Source organism: Momordica charantia (genome assembly GCF_013281855.1).
Source record: "Momordica charantia cultivar OHB3-1 chromosome 8 unlocalized genomic scaffold, Mcharantia_2.0 BLBB01000008.1, whole genome shotgun sequence".
Classification (NCBI taxonomy): domain Eukaryota; kingdom Viridiplantae; phylum Streptophyta; class Magnoliopsida; order Cucurbitales; family Cucurbitaceae; genus Momordica; species Momordica charantia.
The window spans coordinates 24,472,203-24,494,416 of NW_028275166.1; the positions used below are offsets into that span (position 1 = coordinate 24,472,203).

The 22,214-nt window shown below is 37.2% G+C and overlaps 2 protein-coding genes across 11 annotated transcripts; one reads left to right on the forward strand and one right to left on the reverse strand.

Annotated features, from left to right (window-relative positions):
- LOC111020701 (ENHANCER OF AG-4 protein 2) lies at window positions 1-18,807 on the forward strand. Of its 10 annotated transcripts, none has more exons than XM_088128126.1 (15): window positions 3-559; window positions 1,420-1,496; window positions 2,345-4,312; window positions 4,446-4,932; window positions 5,660-5,768; window positions 6,016-6,128; window positions 6,213-6,400; window positions 9,672-10,335; window positions 10,410-10,911; window positions 12,512-12,604; window positions 12,729-12,820; window positions 12,914-13,106; window positions 16,389-16,597; window positions 16,890-17,030; window positions 17,785-18,807. In XM_088128126.1, exons 1-11 carry the CDS (start codon window positions 449-451, stop codon window positions 12,797-12,799), a joined length of 4,383 nt encoding a protein of 1,460 aa, XP_087984252.1. In that variant the 5' UTR covers window positions 3-448; the 3' UTR covers window positions 12,800-12,820; window positions 12,914-13,106; window positions 16,389-16,597; window positions 16,890-17,030; window positions 17,785-18,807. The 10 variants fall into 10 exon arrangements, with proteins under 10 accessions (XP_022153132.1, XP_087984252.1, XP_087984253.1 ...); XM_088128127.1 differs by having other exon boundaries at window positions 16,890-16,983; XM_022297437.2 differs by having other exon boundaries at window positions 16,890-16,964.
- Window positions 17,379-20,988, reverse strand: LOC111020702 (uncharacterized). Its single transcript, XM_022297441.2, has 3 exons — window positions 20,375-20,988; window positions 19,283-19,413; window positions 17,379-18,545 (listed from the first exon to the last, which is right to left on the reverse strand). Exons 1-3 carry the CDS (start codon window positions 20,591-20,593, stop codon window positions 17,747-17,749), a joined length of 1,149 nt encoding a protein of 382 aa, XP_022153133.1. The 5' UTR covers window positions 20,594-20,988; the 3' UTR covers window positions 17,379-17,746.
- Between the last annotated feature and the right edge of the window lie 1,226 nt (window positions 20,989-22,214).

The following is a 22,214-nucleotide window of genomic DNA, read 5'->3' on the forward strand; positions in this document are numbered from 1 at the left end:
CTCCGCTCAATATTTCTGGCTTTCCCTTTTTGTCTCGGCTTTCCCTCTCCGTCTCCAAAATCTCTCCCCCAACTCCCAAATACCCTCTACTGCACTCCACTTTTCTCTAAATTACCAACAGGTCCTGCTCCGACCACCCACCCAATTTCCCAAATCCCCCACACCCACAAATCTTCCCCTCAATCAACAATCTTCGCCACTCTCCGCCGCCACTCCTCAATTTTCCGGCGCTAAAACCTCCCCCCCTCCTTGCCCTGATGCTATAGCTCCACCACCGCCGGGGCCATCCACCGCCGGCGAAGCTTTCATCGTCCCCCGGTTTCCTGGGGATACTTCTCGGTCCGTGTGGATTCTGAAAGTCCTTTTTCTGTTTCGGGTTTTGCCCCCGGAGCCTGTGGTATTTGAATCTTTTTTTAGGGTTTCTTTGTTTGTTGTACGTGTATACGCCATGCCTCCGGGTCGGAGACGGGGAGTAAATAAAGCCAAGGCCAATAGAGAGCTCAGCTTGGGAGATCTTGTCCTCGCTAAGGTCAAGGGTTTTCCTCCTTGGCCAGCCAAGGTACAATCTTCGCTCTCTCTCGCTCTCCCTCCATTTCTCTGTTTATTTTATTTTATTTTTCCCAAATGCTGCTGCGAATTTGTTCGTGTGGTGTACTGCAATTTGGGCAATGTGTTTCGCAGGAACCTGTAGTTTCATGAGTATCGAGGTGGTACTGTGATGTAAATTTTTTTAGTTATCGTTAGTCGTCCTACTTCTCTTATTCTTTCAGCGTACTTGTTGCGTTTTCTTTATTGTTTCTGCGATGTTTGGCTTCTTAAGAACTTTTTCGAGCTTGCTGTTGCTGTGTTATTTTCTCTATACTCATATTAATCTCTTCCTCAAGATTGTAATTTCGTCTCAGTTTTGTTTTTTTGTTTTTTTTCCTCGGTTTATTGTTGTTGTTTTTGGTGCAGGATTACAATTTTTTTTGGTTAGATCTCATGTAAAAATATATGTTTCATGAACTAGGATCAGGGCATAATCATGCGTTATCTCTCTCGTGCTAATCAAAGTTGCTTTCATTAGGAATGAAAGTACAATAGAGGCTGAATAAAATACGAACCATAAACAAGCAAAGGAGCCTCAAAAGTAAATTACAATTAAGGGCTCTAGTTGCGTGCAATAAATAACAGAAGATTACAAGAAGGTTTAATCACATGGGTCCGAATAAAAGCATCAATAATCATATGTTCTTGCCATTATTTTTATCGAGTGTCGAGGTGAAAGAGCGTGTTCTTTTTGGTAGTAAGCTAATTGTCAGGCTATTTTATAAATGAGAAGTTAACTGTGTGGCTAGGGTTTGGAGTGTCAATTATTTTGAACGAGGATAACTACTTAGCCATTTGGAGTTATAGGGTATGACGGTGTTATGTTTACAGATTAGCAGGCCCGAGGACTGGGAGAGATCTCCTGACCCCAAGAAATGTTTTGTCCATTTCTTTGGAACGCTAGAAATGTAAGTATCTATCTCTTAGTTTTTGTTTTAATTCGAGCATGAAATGTGGATACACTTCTCTCCACCCCCTCCCACTCTCTCTCTCTCTCTCTCTCTCATATATATACAAAGGCTAGGTTTATGCATATGGCTTTGATTTCCAAGTGGACTGCTCAATTGAGATCAGCAGCCTGGAAAGGTGTTTCAGAATGGATACATAATGCTCATTGTAATTGTCATAGAAAATAGGTTCCTGAATACATTGTTTGGCATAGGGTTGCTTATATTTATTTATTATCTTCTAAATATTTTTTATTGTAAAAATTGTTACTTTGTCGAAGTTACCGGGAATTTAGTTGCTACATTTGAACCAATAAGTTTTACCCACCGGTTACTGACATTACTTTCTCGTACGTGCATGCATAATTCACCAATTAGTTTTTATGTGTCAAGGTTTGTTTCAAATACACTCTTTTGTGTCCGTTCATAGGTTTAAAATACTCTCCCTGCAATCTTCTTTGTTATTGGTGGCTAAATTTAACTTAGAACGATCTATGTATTCGTTTCATAATTCATATTATTTTCAAATGCTGACTTTGTCTAAATTTTGATAGCTTCAGTTGTTTTCCTTTTCACCCCTTCTACTGGTATTCATTCCTTGTATGTCTTTCTTTTCTTCTCCTTCTGCATGCTAGGGTTCACAATATATACCTTTTGGTGTTTACTTTCTAATATTTTTTTTTTCTTGATCCATTGCAGCAAGTCATTATTTATGTGTCTTTCTTTCCTCTCCTGTATTCATATTCTATGAACACACATGTACATTCTACAATTTTTTAATATCTTTATCCATGTATTGAAATTCACAGAGCTTTTGTAGCCCCTGGTGATATTCAGGCCTTCACTATTGTGGAAAAGAACAAATTATCAGCTCGTTGCCAAGGTAAAACAACTCAGTTTGCTCAGGCTGTGAGGGATATATGTGCAGCATTTGATGAAAAACAAATTCATAAAACTAGCGGTATGAGAGTTGATATGGATAGATTGGAAACTGAAAGTGGTGCCCCCTGCGCTGATCGGGTTGTGGATAATGAGTTAGATGTTGACTTGAAGGATGAAGTAGGTACTGCAGAATCAAATGATGATGCTGTAAATGAAGGCATAAGTGACTACAGCTCTAGACTGGAGCGTTGCTCACAAAAACGAGGTGAAACCAATGCTGAAGATATCAAGCCTTCGGTAGAATGCCATCAGTCTGATGATTCATCTTCAGGAATTTCTTCAGACCAGAAAAACAGTATATTAGACATTTCACCAAAGAATGAAGCAGTTACATCTGATCCAGATAAAGATATTACTCAAACAGAGAAGCCTGCTGAACTCCAGAAGACAGCTACGACCAATGGTCAAAATGTAAAAAATGAAGTAAAAAACGAAGGTGCTAGCTCAAAGAAGAAACAAGAGGTTGCTGCGAAACAACACAAGAGCAAAGGCTATGCTGGCACAGCATCCAAGAACGAAACTTCTGATAATTGTCTTGATCTCCCGGAATCTATTGTGGACTCAAAGGGTGGAAAGAAAGGAAAATCCTCTGCTGGTAGAGGTTTGAAGGAACATGGCCCTAGAGCTCTTAAACCAAATTCTGAGTCTGGTCATGGGAAAAAGACTAAAGACCTGCCAAAGGATAAAAAACATGTTAAGGATAAAGATAATGTGGTAGACACCACCCGTAGTACTAAGGTGCAGGGCAGAAGTAAAGCTAGTGCTGGGAAGATGCCACAAATTGGACAAGGAAAATCTGATTTGGGATCAAGTGAAAGTTTGCGTCCTGCCAAAAAGTTGAAGCGTGGAGACATGGGGGATGCCAGGGGATCACTCAGCAACAGCATAAAGATTTCCTCTTCTCCTAAACCTGTTGTGGCTGATGAAAAAGGGGTTAAAAAATCTGAGTTGAAGAAGTCTACGCCCACTCTGAAACCAGAAAACATTTTAAAATCTAGTTACCATTCAGATTCTGTTAATTCTGCAGCTGGTGATGAAACTGTGTTGCCTCTAACAAAGCGACATCGTCGAGCTCTCGAAGCTATGTCTGATTCTACAACCGCAGTGCATGATAGTCCGTTTTCACAGAAGTACGATGCTTCATGTTCTAGTAGTGATAAACTCTTGGCAAACCATTCCCACAGAAAAAGGAGAGCAGTTTGCATTTTTGATGATGATGATGAAGATCCCAAGACTCCTGTCCATGGGTCTTCACGGAATATTGATGCAACTTCAAATGGTCCGGATACTAGTAAGAGTAATGATGTGCATAATCAAAGTCCTCTTAATTCTCCCATGACTGTTAATGGATCAAGTGGATCAGAGCATGGCCATATTAAGAAATCAACTAGCCCATTGCAGAGTTTGTCCTCGCCTAAAAAATCTCAAACTGAAGAATTGAAGCAGGAAAAGTCAGAGGCTGTTAATGCCTCTGAAAGTCCTTCAAAATTAGGATCTGAGCAGCTACCACCTAAGGAGGCAAAACCAAATTTAATTTCACCGAAAAAGTCTCCTTCGTTATCTATTGGCACTACAGCTTTGGAACAACCGAAAACTGTGAAACCTCTAATCAAAGCCTCCAATATCAGCATCCAAAAACAATCACAGGGGGGTTCTGCCAAGTCCGTTGTTTTGACCGCAAATTCCAGCTCTTCCCAGAAGCCATCGATCCTCCAAAAAAGTAGGTCACATTCATCTGGAGAGAAGTCTAAAACTACTCCGAAGTCGCGAGCCAGTGACTCTAATACGATCATGGTAGGAAGTTCAATGGATCATGATGATCTTCATGGTGAAAGGTATCATTTTTTGTTGTCAAACTATCTAATTTCTCTTTTTTTTAAAAAAAATAGAGTGGAAGTTTCAACTTTTAGTGATGTTTAAATTAGCTTAATTATTTTTTAATTTATTTTAAAAAATGAAAATAAACAGAAGCTTAGTGAGTGAATTCAAGACCATGGAGTCTGCCATGTCCATGAAGAATCTAATTGCAGCTGCTCAAGCTAAAAGAAGGGAAGCTCATTCACAGAATGTCCTTGGGATTTTTAGTTCTGGTATTTTATCCTCTGATGTCCGTGGTAGTCCTAGTCCTTCTCCAGTCCAGCCGCATTTATCTAGTACCACCCATTTGATGCTGGCAGACTTGAAGGGACCTTTTAATCAAAAGGACGTGGCTTCTCCATCAACTCAAGGACATCAGTTGGCATCACAAAATCACACTGATGTCGAAGAAATAGAGGAGAAAAGAGTCAGCTCAGTACACCGATCTGTTGGAGATTCATTGAGTGGTGGAACTGAGGCAGCTGTTGCACGTGATGCTTTTGAAGGAATGATAGAGACTTTATCTAGAACTAAAGAAAGCATAGGGCGTGCAACTCGTTTGGCTATTGATTGTGCCAGATATGGCATTGCAAATGAGGTGGGTTCTGATCCTGTTTCTCTCTTTCTTCTTCTTCTTCTTTTTCCTTTTAACCAATTTGGATTATCCTGAATAAAAAATGCTGTCATGTTGGCTGTTAAAATCTTTCACCTGTTTCTTTTTATGAAACCTTTCTTGTGTTTAAGACATTTTCCTTTGATTTTTCAATCAAAAAAGCCTGTGAAATCTTCGATTCTTCTCATCTTTCTCTACATCTATCCTATGTTGGCATGCTAAAATATACTGGACCTATATTGAAAGTTACTTGTTTCCACCACCCCTGGTCCTGGAAAGAGGAGTGATTTCAGGTCTCTTGAATTATAGTGGTCCTATGATCCTATCTTCTGTTTTTTCTTGGAGGGTTTCATGATTCTGAGTCTGTTGGATGATGCAATTATATTTGCAGTTTCCCTGTATTAATCTGGTTTTGGGCTTTTGGCTATGGATGGTCAAAATTTATGTTTCTTTCTATTATAGTCATGGGATATCATTTGATCCACCAGCTGCGTGCTTAAATTTCTATTGCGTCATGTCCATATTCCATCAGAATGGCCGGTTTATGAACTAGAAATGAAATCTGGTTGTCGCATATGGATTTGGCGTTTGAAATGATTTTGTCTATATAGGTAGATTATTTGCACAAAACGATCATTTTGTTGCTCAAATGAATTCCTATTGGAAGAATCTACAGTTGAGCTGTAGTGTCTAACTGCTTATCTATCTGCAGGTCGTGGAACTTCTCATTCGAAAATTGGAGATTGAACCTAGTTTTCACCGCAAAGTGGATCTCTTTTTTCTTGTGGATTCTATAACACAATGCTCACATACTCAGAGAGGTATATGCATTGGACTTAAGATAGGTTTATTAGGAGTAAAGGGTCCTTCATTGGCAATACTAAATATGTCACCTCTATGTTTACGTGTGTTTATATGAGGCTCTGCATTTCCACTTCCCACTGTGGCATCTTTCTTCTTCTTCTTTTTTAAATTTTTAATAAGAGAGAATTTCATTAATGGATGAAGTATTCAAGAGCAGCTCCCACTGGTCTACTGAAAAATTCTTTCTTCTTATGTTGATATTAGGTATTGCAGGGGCTTCTTACATTCCTACTGTTCAAGCAGCATTGCCACGTCTTCTTGGAGCTGCTGCACCACCAGGTGCTGGAGCCCGTGAAAATCGTCGGCAGTGTCACAAGGTACTTGTTTTTACATCCGTCTTTAGAAGCTTAGGGTTCGTGCCGCAATAATTTTGAATATATTTCTTGAGAAACTCTCTCCAGGTTCTGCGTCTGTGGCTTGAGAGGAAAATCTTACCTGAATCTGTTCTTCGACGTTACATGGATGAAATAGGAGTGTCAAATGATGATTCATCTATTGGTTTCTCCCTCAGACGTCCATCTCGTGCTGAGCGAGCTGTAGATGATCCAATCAGAGAAATGGAAGGCATGCTTGTTGATGAGTATGGAAGGTCTGAATTTCATTTCACTCTTAGCTTTCTACCTTATATTATTTTTTTAATCTGTAACACTATATTCTCATGCATATTATTTCATTCTTACCTTTTCATCCTTTATGAAAGCAAAGAACTGCGTTCCTGAACGTTCAGTGTTGTGTTGTATTAGGTATGGAATTTTGTATTGGTTAACCTAGATACAGAAGTTAATAGCAATGTTTTAAAAATCGGTCAAGGCGTAAGCCTTGAGGCGAGGCGGCTATATCATGCCTCAAGGCTTACGCCTGTAACAAATAAAAAGAAGCTTACGCCTTAGATGACAAAGGCGTAAGCCTCTGTTCTTAAGCCTTTGAGACTTAAAAGGCGTTAGCCTCAAATGAAAATGGTCTTTGGCGGTGGTGGGTGAAATTAATAAGGTGGTGTAATTACCAAGGTGGTTTAGTGCTCTGACAGAAAAGTAATTGCCTTAGACATTTGTTTGATATATTATTTTAAACTTAAAATCTTATTATTCTATAATTAATTAGCAACCTAGACCAAACTAAAAGACAAACTAGGTTTGTCTTGATTTGTTACAATGAATAAAAATGTAAATCAGCAATGTTAAAATTTTATTTTCCTTCTCTTTCCCTCCTATCTACTCTGTTTTGCTTTGTTTTTTCTTTTTTCCTTTTTGTTTTGGTTATTACATACTGTATTAAGGGTAGCAAGTTTTATTCTTCTCTTTTCTTAGTTTTGTTTTTCCCTTTTTTCCTCTCTTTTTCACCTCAACTTGTTTTCCAAATTTTTTCTTGATTTATTTTTTGTTTTTTAGTGATAATGATTCTGAAAGGTTAGATGTATTGATGTACATTAATGGACTATTGAGATATTTCTTTTTGTTAGAATTTTTAAGTATGCTTTTTACTTTTATAATACAAAGTTTAAAATTTTTATGATTCCTTATTTAAAATGAGGCCTACGCCTCATACTGCCTCGAGGCTTACGCCTCGCCTCTCGTTGAGAAAAAGCCTTGAAGCCGCCTTAAGATTTTTAAAACATTGGTTAATAGTACATCATCTGATTGTTATATTGGCTTGTATCTCTTTTATTATCTTGTATGCAAGTTGAGGAGTTTTACTGGGTAGGGTTTCACTTTGCCTGCATTTTCTTGGGATTTTTTAGGCTTTTCTTGCTTTTTTATTTTCTTATTTTTTATAAGAAACTATTTCATTGAGAATATAACATATGAAAAAGTAGGAAGAGGAAAGGCTCCACCCGAGGTAAGGAAGTTTTAAAAAAACCTTCCAGTTAGCACAAGGAGAACATGAACCAAGTTACAAAAAGATTTGGATAATCTACACCAAAATAATGCTCCACAAACGGTATATTGGTTTAGAGGTCTCAAGTTCGAACCTTCCGGTGAGCTTAATACCAAAAATCTTTGATGTCTCCTAGATCCGGGCCTTGGGGCGGCAGGTACTCCTGGGTATGGGGGAGTAAAGCCAATTTTTTAAAAGGCTAAAGGCAGTCTCGAGGCTTTTTCTCTTGAAAAGACGAGGCGTAAGCCTCAAGGTGGTATGAGGCGTAAGCCTCAATTTTAATTAAAAGAATTAAACAAATCCTAAATTTGTATGGTCAAGTATTACCAAACATAATAGTTATATAAAATTATCAAAATATCCACCTGTTACTTGTCACTCAAAAAAAATTCTAAAAAAATATCATAACATCACTACTATTATCACCAATAGAACTTACTTATTCTATAAATTGTTGTCTTCAATATTTTTAAAGTCTAGGTAGTAAAAGTAGTAATAGATTGAATTGTTACAACTCTTGCTTAGGATTCCATAAAAAAAAAAAACCTTGATATTTTTTAAGATTTGGAAAAATTAATAGTATTCTTGTAATCATTACACGAGGCGTATACTTTAAGCCTCAGTGCGTTTTCAAAGAGGCATAAGCCTCTTATAGTCCAAAGAAGGCGTAAGACTTGAGGCTAAAAGTTAGAGCCTTGCCTCGAGGCAGGCCTCAAGGCGTAAGCCTCAAAAGCCTTTTAAAACATTGAATAAAGCTCCAACCCCCGGTTATTAAAAAAAACAGGATGCTCCAGTACGACTGGTCACGACTCTATTCTCCCGAGAAAAACTATGTTGTTTTTCTCCTGCATAAAAAATCCAAAGAGAAGCTTTAATGGACTGATGAAACACGTAGGTATAGTTAGATTGATCGGACGATCGGGCATCAGTTCGGTCGGAAGTCCATAGGAGTTTCCAAAATACCCTTGAGGTAGCAAAAAGGTTTAGTTTTTCTTAGAAAAAAAGACTTAACTATGAAACTTGATAGAAACACATTTTCTATTCTTTATAATTAGAGGGAATCACAAGGAGCCAAGGGAATTAGAGAGCTCCCTATTCACTCCCAAGTTGTCCTAGACAAAAATAGCCAGAAAGATACCCCTCTACCTCACTACCCTAGGTGTATATTTTCTAAACAAAATACCCACACTGCCCTTTCCTACTGTATAGTTGTCCCTCCCTTCTAATCTCTTCCCTTTTCTCTGTCAGACTAGTATGTTCCCTCTTCCTAGAGTAAACATTCTTCAGCCTAGACATATCAGAACTCTAAGTAGAAGTGATAGTATAGGAAATTGCCTACTCTCTTTGGTTCCTTAAAATATTTTCTTTCAAGTCAAACATTCTCAACTTGTTGATGACAACTTTGACATGTTGACAAAATGTCTCGATATGTTTTAAAACTGACCCTATCCATTATCAGTGGTGATATTACCTGGTATTCAATTTGTTGGGAACATTGTTGTCGACAGTCCTAAGTTTTTAATCCTTGTGTGTGTATCAAGATGTTTTCAAAAGAAAGATGGTTCAAGTTTGTATATGTTTTTTCTACTTTTGTTGGTTCATATGATAGAAGATTTTCTTGAATTTCTCTCTTGTAATTTTATTTTCATTATTTTATACTATATTTTCAATGGGATTGAGTTTCAATATGCTATCATGCAAGAGTATATCTTGAGGGGATTATGTTGAGTTGGGAATCAGATGGACTTCTGGAAAGTCTTTGGTAATCTTTCTTGACCTTTTGATGTAGGGTGCATATAAATTCTCTCTTCTTGATGTACAACTCTTCTTTTTTAATGTTTTGTTTCTTGTAAAAACGAGTATATAATTAAATGAAATTATTCTCCCGTGCTGTTCCTTTTGTATCTCTTTTTGTCTATCGTTCGTCATGTTGCTTCTCTTTTTGCAGTTTTTGTTTTGTAACTTTCTTTTTGGAATTGTATCAGCAATGCAACATTCCAACTGCCTGGGTTTTTATCTTCACATGTTTTTGAGGATGAAGACGAGGACCTTCCTACCACCCCATGTAAAGAAGCCAATGATGCAACATTGACAGAATCAAGACATGCTGGAGAGGCAGAAGCATGTGCAGTTACCCCAAGTGACCGGCGCCATCGCATCTTAGAGGATGTGGACGGGGAACTTGAAATGGAAGATGTTTCTGGGCATCCGAAGGATGATAAGTCGTTGATAGGAGATGGTTGTTTTGAAATAGATGCTGAACATCGGTCTTCAGATAGGGTAACAGAACCTGCTTCAAACACTTCTTCGGAGTTTCCCCCTCTGCCAGAAGGTTCTCCACCTTTGCCTCTTGATTCTCCTCCTCCACCCCCACCCTTACCTTCTTCACCACCCCCACCTCCACCTCCATCCTCACCATCACCACCCCCACTACCACCTCCACCACTTCCATCATTGCCACCTCCTCCTCCTCTACCATCTGCATGCCCTCCACCACCACCACCTCCTCCATTAATTCCCCAACTGCCAGTACCTAGTCAGGCTCCGTTGCCAAACCAGCAGATATTATCGCTTCAATCATCACAGCAGTCTTCAGCACAGCTTGCGTATCAAGCTCCAATACCCCGTGAATACTGCAGCATATCAACTGTAAGGATGCACAGACCTTTTTTAAAAAAATTATGGCTATATAGTAGTACTCAATTTGCGTGTCCTTTCTACAGGGAAATCAGCATGTGCAAATGACTGGAAATACTTCTCATGGGAGTCACTTGGATGCTTCTGCTAAAAGTGAAATATATGGACAGCAGCCACCTTCCTTTGTCCCAACTGCTGTCTGCAATTCCATAGAACCTTCTGGATATAATTCTTCGAGGCAATTGGAGTATGGACATAATGATATATATCTGAATACGCAAGTTTCTCAGCCAAACCAGCAATTTCAGCAAGGTAACCCCAACTTCATTCAAAGACAGATGCATACTGGCCCACCTCAAAACCCACCTAGTCATTTCTCTTATGCCAAGCCTTCAGTTCAGCAGCATCCTCCTCATCCGTACCACCATCCATATTCTTCGCCATCCCTTATGGATGGACGGAGGCCATTTTTAGGTGATGAACAATGGAGAATGCCTTCAAATGAATTCAAAACAGAAAATCGTCAAGGTGTATGGATGAACGGTGGGAGAAATTCATCACATCCAGGCCCACCATTCAGCCAGGAAGGTATTAAAATGTAAATATTTAATTGTCTACCTCATTGTCATAAGCTTCTTGTGGCTTTATGTCTTTTGGATTTGCATTGATGTTGGGAAAAATTAGGAAAAAAAGTTTGTTTGATTGGCAATTGACAACTGTTTTTAACTATGTTACAATCTATAGTTAATGTGTTATATAAGGGATCCAAATATGCAAGAATTAACCGTTGGCGACAAAACAAAGAGTAATGACAAAAAGGAAAAAGAAGGAAAAAAAAATAGAAGAGAGAAGCATAAAGCCATTGGAAGGCACTATAAATGTGCCAATCCCTTACCTTTTCCCACGACATATCAAGCTCATGAAAGTTCTCCCTTCCACTTTTGACTTTTCCAATCAAATATATCAAAGAATGGTTAAAAAATCAGCTTGCCATACCTGATGTATCTCAAAACAACATATCCAAAATAAACGTTCCTTCATAATGCTAAGAAGATTGACCTTGAACAATAGAAATACCATAATTCTGCACAATCCCACATTTTGGAAGCAAAAAGGCAAAAGCCACAACAGATGATTAAAATCTTCAACATCATACTTGCATGGTATGATTCCCTCTATCCATTGATGACAAAAACGAGTCTTTTTTCCATCCCAAATTTCAATATCTGAAACCTTACGTACAAGATCCCAAAGTTTCAAGATATACCACCAAGGGCTCCAACTACTTCCCTTTGTTTTATTTTTGTAAACCATCCAAAACCACCCACCCCAAAAATACTAGGCACCGCCTTATCTATACTCAGGCTCCACATCCAAAAGACTTGGAAACTGTTTCCCAGCCCATGAAGCTTCTCAGCTTTCCTTCCCTATTTCCTTTCCCAAAACATTTTCCATTTTTATTTCAAAATTTTCTAGACTTTTTTTCCCTAACAAGAAACAAACTTTTTATTGATTCCATGAGAAGGGACATAGGTCTTCAGAGGATACAAGCTCTAGGAGGTGTTATCACTAAGACTTTTCTTGGCATCTAAAATAATGTCATATCATCTGCAAGAAGACCAGAAAGTATTGAATTATGTAGAGTCTGCCTTCCACCTCTTGATAAGTTGTGGTTCTTCTATCTAGACAGCTTCTTTCCACCTTCTCAATACCAGAAAGGCATATTACAAGGATTCCTGGCCAAAAATGCATGAGTTGTGGTGTGGCCATTTGGTCCATTACTACTTTCACCACTAAGACCTAAAGACATGAAATGCAAAGTTAAACAATAAACATTGAAGACAAAATTAAGAATGCAGTGAACTAGCCGCTTTTTTAAACCTCCTATACATTAGAAATTCCTAATTTTTTGGTCAGTAACTTTAACATGACTGGAATAATGAAAAGAGAAAGTAGGTGGAGAGCCACAAATTCGAATTGGCCTCTTTGGTTCCTAATGCTTGTTTGAGACTCTAATTTTTTATTCTGGTCGCAAAAGGTGATTGATTACCCATTAATTTTTGCTTTACTGAAATGATATCGCTCATTCATTTAGAGTATCTTAATGTATACAAAATGTAAGATTTTATTTGATATTTATTTTTCTCTACCTACGAGTACTCAGCAGCTAAGTAATTTATCTACGTAGGCTATTTTCAACCACCTTATGAACGACCGCCAAGTAATATTGGCTTTCAGCGTCCTGCTTCCAACAGTCTACCAGCTGGAGCTCCAATTTCTGGTGACTTTTCCACTGTACCATATATATTTTTTTGCTTTTGTTTTTTTATTTTTATGAAGAACTCCTGAATATTAGAGCATTTGTTTTCCTTTTATAGAATAACTCTTTTATCACATTTTTTCAGGTAATGGCATTCCCCAAATATTACCATCTAGACAAGACATTTCAACTCTTAATTGTTGGCGGCCTGCATAAGAAATTTTATTTCTTTACCATGTAAGTTATTTTCATGCATCATTGATCATTGTTATGACCACTTCGGTAGTAGTTTTTACTTTCTTGTTGAATACTATTATAATGTTCTTCCAGTGCTGAATGTGAAATTGGAAGACAAATTGATTACTGTAAAGAAAGATCAGCTTTGTGCATAAATTCTGTACAACTTGAAGGCGCTGTCGAGACTTTTGGAGGCTCTTGGCTGGACTGTGTATATAGTAGTCATCCTGACAAACTTAATCCAGAAACATTTGCTCCCCAAGTGTAGGCCCATGTTTCTGACCCGGTTAGTGATATCGAGTCTTAATTCTTATTAATTTTGCATTAATTATGTGAAATTGCATTTTTGTTCTATTATTAAGAAGCTTCATGTAGCATTTTATTTGGCTAGTTGAAATAAGCAAACCTAAGAAGCGCGGATATGGATGCGAGACACGGATATGTCACAATATGGATACAACGACACGTCATTTTCTAAAAATGTAGGACACGGACACGTTTATTAAAATATGCAATTTTTTGGAGTTTATATCATTTTATAAGAGAAAAATATTCAAAGTCAATAAGTTCATACATTTTTATGCTTAAAAAAATGAATTTAATGTATTTTGCTCTCAAAATTTATTATTTTGTCCTACATTACTATTTATGTGTATTTCTTATGCTTACCAAGTATTCTTTATGTGTGCCTAACAAGTTTCAAATCCATATTCACTTTTTATAACTAGTGTGTGACACACATTTATTGAACTAACAAGCGTTTGGTATGTGTCCAATAAGTGTCGGAGTGTTCGACACTCGGACACGTTACTCAACAGTTACTTGTTGGGCCTGAAACTACTCTATTTGCTACCAGATGATAAAAAGTTTCTTGTTTGTTGGCCATTTTTGTGGTAAGAAGATAAAGATTTGTTATATAAAGGGACTTATTGCTGCATTTTGTTGAAAGCACAGGTTCTCGAGATTTTCACATGTACATGTTATTTTGACATGTATGCGTCATTATATTATGCTTAATTTTGGGCATGTATTATTATTATTTATTTTTTTAAGGAACAATTTCATGTATGAAATTACGAAAAAGAGATGGAACCAAAGAGATGGAAAGCTATAGTTATGAAAAGTGGAGATAATTTGCAGATAGTATTATTGAAAAACATATGAAAAAAGATTGTTCCTTATCCAGAAAGATCCTTTGATTTCTTTCATTCTAGGTAACCTGAAAGATAGCTCCGATGAAGTGTATCTAGAGAATCTTTTTCTCCCTCTTGAAAGGATGCCCCACTAAAGTAAGACATAGAAGACTCCTTGAATCGTTAGGTAAAACTGTTGACGACTGATAGAGAATATCCCCATAATTTGTTTGCATAGGTATAGGAGAGAATATTTATTGTGTGATTCTTTACTTAGAATAATGTAAAATAGCCTTACCTTAGAATGAGTATACCATCTAGAGACCCAAAAATTGATTCTATCAAGTCCTTTTGTGGTATTGGAAAGGCATCCTGAATTATGCCCTGGGTCCTCCATCCAAACTGCCTAAGAAAATATGTTTTCGACCAAAGAGGAGCTAGAGAAAAGGATGGAAGTATCAGTGCCCCCAAACACTCTTATCCACAGGACAAGCTCCTAATAGAGTACACGATCGGCTCATTATTTCGAAACCCCAAGTCCCAATTCCATAAAAAGAAGTTACAATTCCAGGGTATTTTGATAATTCTCATCTTGTGATTAAAGAGCGCTTAAATCTTGGGAATACTGTCTATGACAGGCTTATCATCAATTCGCTTGTCTTTCCATATCTTGCAATATCTATGCCAAATATTACCTCATTGAATAAGGAATCTCTGAAACCATTTAGCAAATAAATGCCTTCCTAATTTTTTGTGGACCGCTGTTGACCCTTAAGAAAGCCTAAAGCCTCGATGGATTACTCCAATATGCATACAGTTCTCTTGGTGAATTTACAGAGGGACAAGCAGTTGAGTTGCATGCTTGAATGAGCAAGAGGAAGCACACAAGAGCATTTAAAGTTATGTTAGTGGAAGAATTTGCTATAGCCTATAGGTACGTAGAACATCCATTGATCAACTGCAATCTGTACATACAAACCACACCCCCCTCCGGCCAAAGGCAAAGATCTGCGACTTCAAATTTATTAGGATTTCTAAGCCTCAAATATGAAGGTTATTAGTCATATTTATTAGGATTTCTAAGCCTCAAATATGAAGGTTATTAGTCATGAAACTGAAGTATTGGGTATTTAACTATATATCTGAGTGGAAATAAAAAAGTATCTAAATGCAAAATAAGAACCTTCTCCAAGCCTTGCTGGGTTAATAGAAAGCAAAAAGAATAGACCTCCCCATAAAAACCACCTGCTATTATAGCCAATAAGTTAATAAAAAAACAATTACATGCCGGACATTCAAACATGTAGAGCTGAAAAGCAGATAAAAAGTCAATAGGAGCTTCTCTTAAAGTGGAAGAATGGCTTGAAAACCAAATGTCGTAAGGTCAGGCGGTTGACTCGTGATTAGTTGAGGTGCGTGCAAATTGGTCCGGACACACAAATATCAAAAAAGAAAAAAAAAGGCTTGGAGTAGGAAGAAACAACCCAAAGTCACCCCATTCTTCTAAACAATCCAAATCAGAATCAATACTACTGAGGCTGACATCCTGATACTCACCAAAATCTGTAAGCTCATCTTCTAAAGCCTCTTAGTACATCCCACCTCAATTGGATCACCATTGATAACAGAAGGTGAAGAGACAAAATTTTTCAAAGGTAAAGGAGTCAACCACTTTTGTACGGAATATTACTAGTAAATCGGCAACCATTCATCTTTACTGCACACACTCATGAGAATGAACAAATGTTGGATTTTGCGTACTGAACGCTCAAGGTATGAAATGACAACACTGCAAGGAGTTCATTTAAATATCAATCAAGACTGAAAGCTTGGGTTCACCTTGCATTCCTTCGTCTCTTGCCAGATTGCTTTTAATAGCTTTTTCTAGGATGATCATTTGCGAAGGCTATATCTAGTGCTATATGGTAGTAGGGCTGCCAAATAAATGGCCAAACCAGTTAACCAAACCAAACCGACCAGTACTCCATTTGACCATCTCCCTCTCAGACCTTGCCTCCCTCTCTGCCCCTTGTCCTCCATTTGCCTCTCTGATCTTCACCCACTCTCTGATCTTATTTACTCTCAGCATTCTCTTTCTCCATGATCTTGCTGCAAGGTTTGACCATATGAGCTTCAATTTCTCTGTTACTGGGAACGATCTGATGATATCATGCCAAGAAAGTAGTAGTTCTTAGTTCAATGATTAAGAACGAGACATGAGTGGCCTTTTTTATTTTCTTCTTGCCCCATCAGAGAAATCTTAGGCTATGAATAAGAGCTTCTTCACTGTTTGTAGGAAAATTGTATGTACAAGTATTCATTTGGAAGATGCCAAGAAATAAAATTACCTTCTATGAGTATATTGGTTTAGCTTGCATTAGATGATTATCTATTTGCTAATAAAATGATGATGTTGTCACCATATATTGTAACAGGTTTTGATAGAATTTTAAGATAGAGAGAGATGAGCAATTTTTGAGATTCTCAATTTGTTTACTTACCCGGGAAAAGAAAAGAGAGTCGCATTTATCCATGGAGATAGCTCGCAGCTGGAAAGTTGAGATAAAAGAAACTATATTTAACATGGATTTTTGTGCCAAGACGTGGCTGATCCTTCCTTATTATGCAGACTCCCGTTGTAAAGGTAGTCCCCAGATACTCACAAAGAAAAATTTTCAGATTTTATGTAATACAATATTTTCTATTACCATTGTACATGATATCATCATCATCCCTTTTCTCACCATACATCCTAAAGTATTTTTCTAAAATAATTTCCTTGTGCTTTAAAAATCATGTGGTCTGAAAGTAGTTCAATTATGAGCTTTATTTTACCCATTTTGATTCTTACCCTGATGGTTAAAAGATAAAAACTGTCTCTGTATATTTGTTTCTCCCTTTGTCTTAATTTTGGCATCTGATTAGATTTATTATAGTTGATGTGGCATCTGCTTGAAACTTTGGTTCTATGCATTACTTGGCGCAGTATAAGAAACTTTCTAAAACCAGCGGTATTGGACTCTCTACTTGGTAATCTGCACATTTCAATTAATTACCTTTTTCCACATGCAACAGAGGTACCTTTAACCTTATTTGCTTTCTGCTTCGATGAATGTTGCTGTTCTAATTCAAGAATAATTTTTATGTTAAAAAGTGAGAATTTTTGTTCAAAATCATGTGCTGTGTTTAGTGCTTTAGATTGAAGAATAAGACGAGTTTCTGAGTCCATATTTTTCCAAACTTTATTCGATTTAGTGACATTTATTCAATTTAAGGACCCATCTGAAATGTTGATATAAATAGAGCTTATAGGTAGCTAAATCTGAGAATAGCTTTACAGTTACATTTCTGAGAAGTTGAAGATCCGGGTTCGAGTTGGTGATTGAAAAGTAGAACAGTAACTGAGATCAATGGTGAAAGGAAAATGACATTGAAACTGAACAGCACGCTTTAAAAAAAATCTTCTTGTTCTTAGTTTGAGATACAAATCTAATATACAATTCCTATGAAACAGTAAAATGCATACAATTTCCTTTCACAATATTCAATTCTTCTAGTGGAGCTCGTGCCACACCCACGTGCTCATTCCATCATATTCACTGTTCTCAACACAATAATCTCTGATCTTGAAGAAACCAATAATTCAAAAAAGCGAAAAGGATGTGTTATTTTGACTTCTTTAATTTTCATCTATAGTTGTATTCTTTCTTAACACTATAAAAGACAGCATTAAAACCTGATAAATTATGGAGCAAAAGTAGGGTAGAAAATTTTATCTTTTTTATCAGATGAACTAATCAAGTGCAGCTTTGTTTCTTCGACCCGTCAAAGGTATTGGCAAGCCATCAAATATTGGTCTGGAAGCAGACGAAATGGCCTGTAAATCTGGTTTCAAACTCCACTTTGAAGTTGACCAGATCGATGAAGTAGTACCATTTTCTGGGTCTGGCAAACTCGACGTGCTCGAGGACTTCCTTACTACCGCCGAGAACCCGTCAGCTGCCACGAATGAATCCCCCAACCCAATCGGAATTGGAATCAACCCAACCTCATTGTCGATGGCCAAATTAGTTCTGCTAGAAGCTTTGGGTCTTTGAGCCAAGAAGCCCTTTCCGGCAGAGGACGAGAAACCGTTACTTCCACTGCTATTGTCGTCTTTCAAGACCATTTCAGGGGAATGGGAAAAGTCAGCTACAGATTTCTGGCGCCTTCTGATCAATTTCTCATTCCATTTGGGATCCACATCCCCGGCTTCTGCAGATTGCACATCTGCCATTGCTCCTTTCTCACCCACAAATCCATTGACTAAACTTTTGGACTTTCGATGGTGATGCATTAGTAGCAAATCTGAAAGCTGTTGTGTCCCCGAAATGGGCACATCTTCTAAATAATGGGACGTGCCTTTCCAGACTGCCATTTCAAAACCATCGTTTCTGCTCTTCTGATCAGATGATTTGAGCCCATAGTAACCTTGTAAAGAGCTCATGGCTGGGGAGACCCTCTGTTCTGAAGGTTTCAACTTGAGGGACTGAAATGATTCAAAGAAATCCGATGAAAGACGTTGACTTGGGGTCCTTTCGGAGCTGCTCTGTCTGCAAAACGATCCTCTTATCAACACAAGATGATGGACCAGCACAATATTGGAAAACTGAAGTCTATCTTGCAATGAAATGTAATGATACGGACAAAATGTAGTTTGCATAATTGAGCACAATGATGGAGAGGCTTTTTTTTTCAACAATAACATTTGTTCGGATCAAGACAGAAAGGCCAGCCATTTTCTAGTAGTATCATATTAATGATGGATGCCTTGAATGAGGCTCCAAGTAATCAATTCATGATAATTAAAAATAATTGAATTTGGCTGTAAATTCAACATGAAGTTGGTTAATTTTAAATTTGGCATCATCAAGCACCTGAAAATGACATTGCCATCACTATAGCATCCACTCTCCAACCATCACCAACAATTCCTACAGCAAAAGAACTATCAGTATAACCACTAAAGCCCCTCCATCAGAAAAAGAACCACTAAAGCCCCAAAGCGTCCAAGTAAAAGCATGGCCCTGGCTCCACTTATTTACTTTCTTAATGGCTTTCACTTAGGCACCAAGCACAGTTATCAAAGATACCAAAACTACTTGACCCCCGAGATCTATATGACCCATAACTGACAATTTTGCAAGTCGCTACCAAGCTCAGACGAGACAACCATATTCATCTTAGGTAAAAATATGTCAAAAATACCAAATATCCACCAACTCACATTATTCATGTGCAGGTAATATATGGGAACAAAATAAGGTAAATGTCAAAATTGTATACATACCCTGGAGTAATTGAACCGTCCAATAAACAAGGAGATGGAGGGTGTCTTCCAGGAAGTGGAATCTGGAGAGATTTAAGAGCAAACATTTGAAAGTCTGTGACCAGTCCATTCATCTTCTTTATATCTGCAACCTGGCGAACCACCAAAAACCACGCTTACAATTTCTTCAAACAGATCCACTCATTATAGCAAGATGTTACACATGATGATAGAAAGAATATCAATGGGAGATGAAAGAAAACGTCTATGACTTTGGAGTCAAAATTTGTCATATGCTGAAATATTGATCACGAGAAGCTGAAAGTTGATATTCATCAGAATGGCCAAAGATCCAAATATCTAACTTTGAAATTCAGCGGTGAAGGCAAGAATAGGAGGGCCGGCAAACCGATTTTGTTTACTTTTTAAGTTTAAACATCATAATCTTGCTCTCAAATTATATAATGTATCTTTAAAATTATTGTTGATTTTCGGCCAGTTTCTCAAATTTTGATCCTTTTTATTTTCATATATGTTTGCACCCCCCAAAAAAAAACTCTGGATCTACCCCTGTTTCTAATCGTGCCATAGAAAAGCAGAAAAAGAAAAGAACTCGAGACTTCAAAAATGGATGAACGCCAAAAATTTCTATCCCACTTGGATGATATAAGGTCAGATTAAGTGGGAGAACAGAACAGAAGATCTGATGAACATCTGAACATACCCCATACCAGTCTTCTAATGATTATCTCGGCGGGAAAAAAGTTCTTGCTCATTCCATTTTCTACGTAAATCCGCCATAAGCCTCCTTTGGTAAAGCAGAAAATTCTAGGTAATGAATGAGTTATCATCGATACGGATTTTAAATCATGTCATGCCCAAAAGGAAAGATATAAATCTAGCGTTCTCGGTGCAAATGATAGATTCATTAAAGAAGCAACATCTGACAAGCCAATATCAGAAGACAGAGCAAAAACATTTAATAACCATCATTTCCATTGTTTCCCCGCCATAACGATGATCGAAAGAAAGTTGGGAATAATACAAACTAATGCCAATTCAGAAATTCTCTTTCTGTTAGAAAATTGTCTGAAATTCTAAAATGCGGTTTACCTCGACACCATATTTGATTGCAACTCCAGCGAGAGTATCTAATTTAGAAACCGGATGCACGATGCAGTTAGGAGAAGATGCAACCTGCGACGTCTTCCCAGGGCTTCTTCCATTTGGCGTGCTCTCTCCATAGACATCCCCTAGATCTAACGCGTGATAACCATTGCTCTCGTAACTAAAATCATAATTCCCATTTCCGTTCATCCGCCCCCTTTCCATCTCCGTCTCTCAAATCCACCATCCAAATCGATTTCCAATCAAGAAAGCGAAACCATCAATGAACCAACCAAGATTGAAAATCAATCCAAAAATACGCCAATTTCACCAAACAATTCCACAAATCAAGACACCCGAGTCGGGGAGGGAAAAAAACCCCCCGTTTCGGAAAACGAACTGCGATAATCGGTATGAACAGAAACACGAAAAGGAACCCTAGATCTCTAAGTGGAAAAAGAAGGGACGAAATTATGAAAGAGATTCTCGCCTTTGGAGATCAAAAATTCACAATCCAGTTTTTAAGGGAAAAATAATGAAAGATTCTCGATCTTTCTTCTTCAACTTCTTCTTCCCCACGAAGAAAATGGAAAAATTAAAATTTCCTCAATTACAGAATTGGACGATCATATTTACCATTAAATATTTAAATTATTTTCCAATTCTCATAATCCAATTATTTTCGTATTATTTAATATCCGCCATGTAAAAATACCACTCCGGCCCGGCCCACTACGGTAAAGGCCCAAGTCTTTTGGGCCATTATTGTCGGTGGGCCCACTTGAAATCTCCGGCAAAATGCTCGAAAACTGAACTGTCGGCTGGGTTTTTGGCCGAACCGTGTGGGGCCCCGTGACAGGTAGGCTCCGGTGGGGTCCACGGGCATTCGAATGAAGACTTTGAAAAAATATTCTTTAAAGAAAGAAAGTCGCTGGGGAATCTGCTTCTTTCAATAGTCATTGGATTATTTTCTAATCACAATAAAATAAAATAATTTTGTTATTTTTATATATTTTTTATTTTCGTTTTGTCCTTTTCTTCAACGAAATTAGTATGAAAATACGGATTTTTTTGTGCATTATTCCTTTTTAAATTTGATGATGTAACAGTACTTTGATTAACTTGCAATTAAATCTCAAATAATACGGTTTGTGTCCTCGATGATATTTTTTTAGAAGAAATAAAAGTATCACTAGAAATTATTAAATTGTTTGATAATCATTTTGTTTTCTTTTTTCTACTTTTAAAAATTATGCTGGTTATTTTAAATGTTATTCAGAGAAATATATTTGCCCTTACCAATTTTCAGAATAAAAAACAAAATTTTGAGAATGTTCATTTAAGCTGTATAACAAACACAAAACACATGTGAAAGTATTGTTTTAAAACTTAATTTTCAATAACAGAAGACAAAACAAAATGATTACCGAAATAATATAAAAAGTACATGTGAGTGATTCAAACTCCATTTTGATCCAAAATAAACGCCTAACCAATTTGCTGAATTAACCATTTTCAAATCAAAGTAGCTTCAGAATTTAATTTTGGACTTGATAAAACCCCAGCACCTTTCCATTGGATCACAAACAAGGAGGATGAAACTTACACGAAAGGCTACAAAAATTAATCTCTTAAATTGCATTAAATATTCCACCTTTATTTTCTTTCACATTATTGTCCTTACGAATTGTTCGATTATAAATTATAAATAAAAAGGACAAATAATAATTAATATGGATAAAAAAATTTCTTGACAAATAATATGGATGAAAACAAATGATGTAGATACAAAAATATTATTTTTCCATGTTTTAGTACCATTTCTCAACAAGAAAAGGTACACATT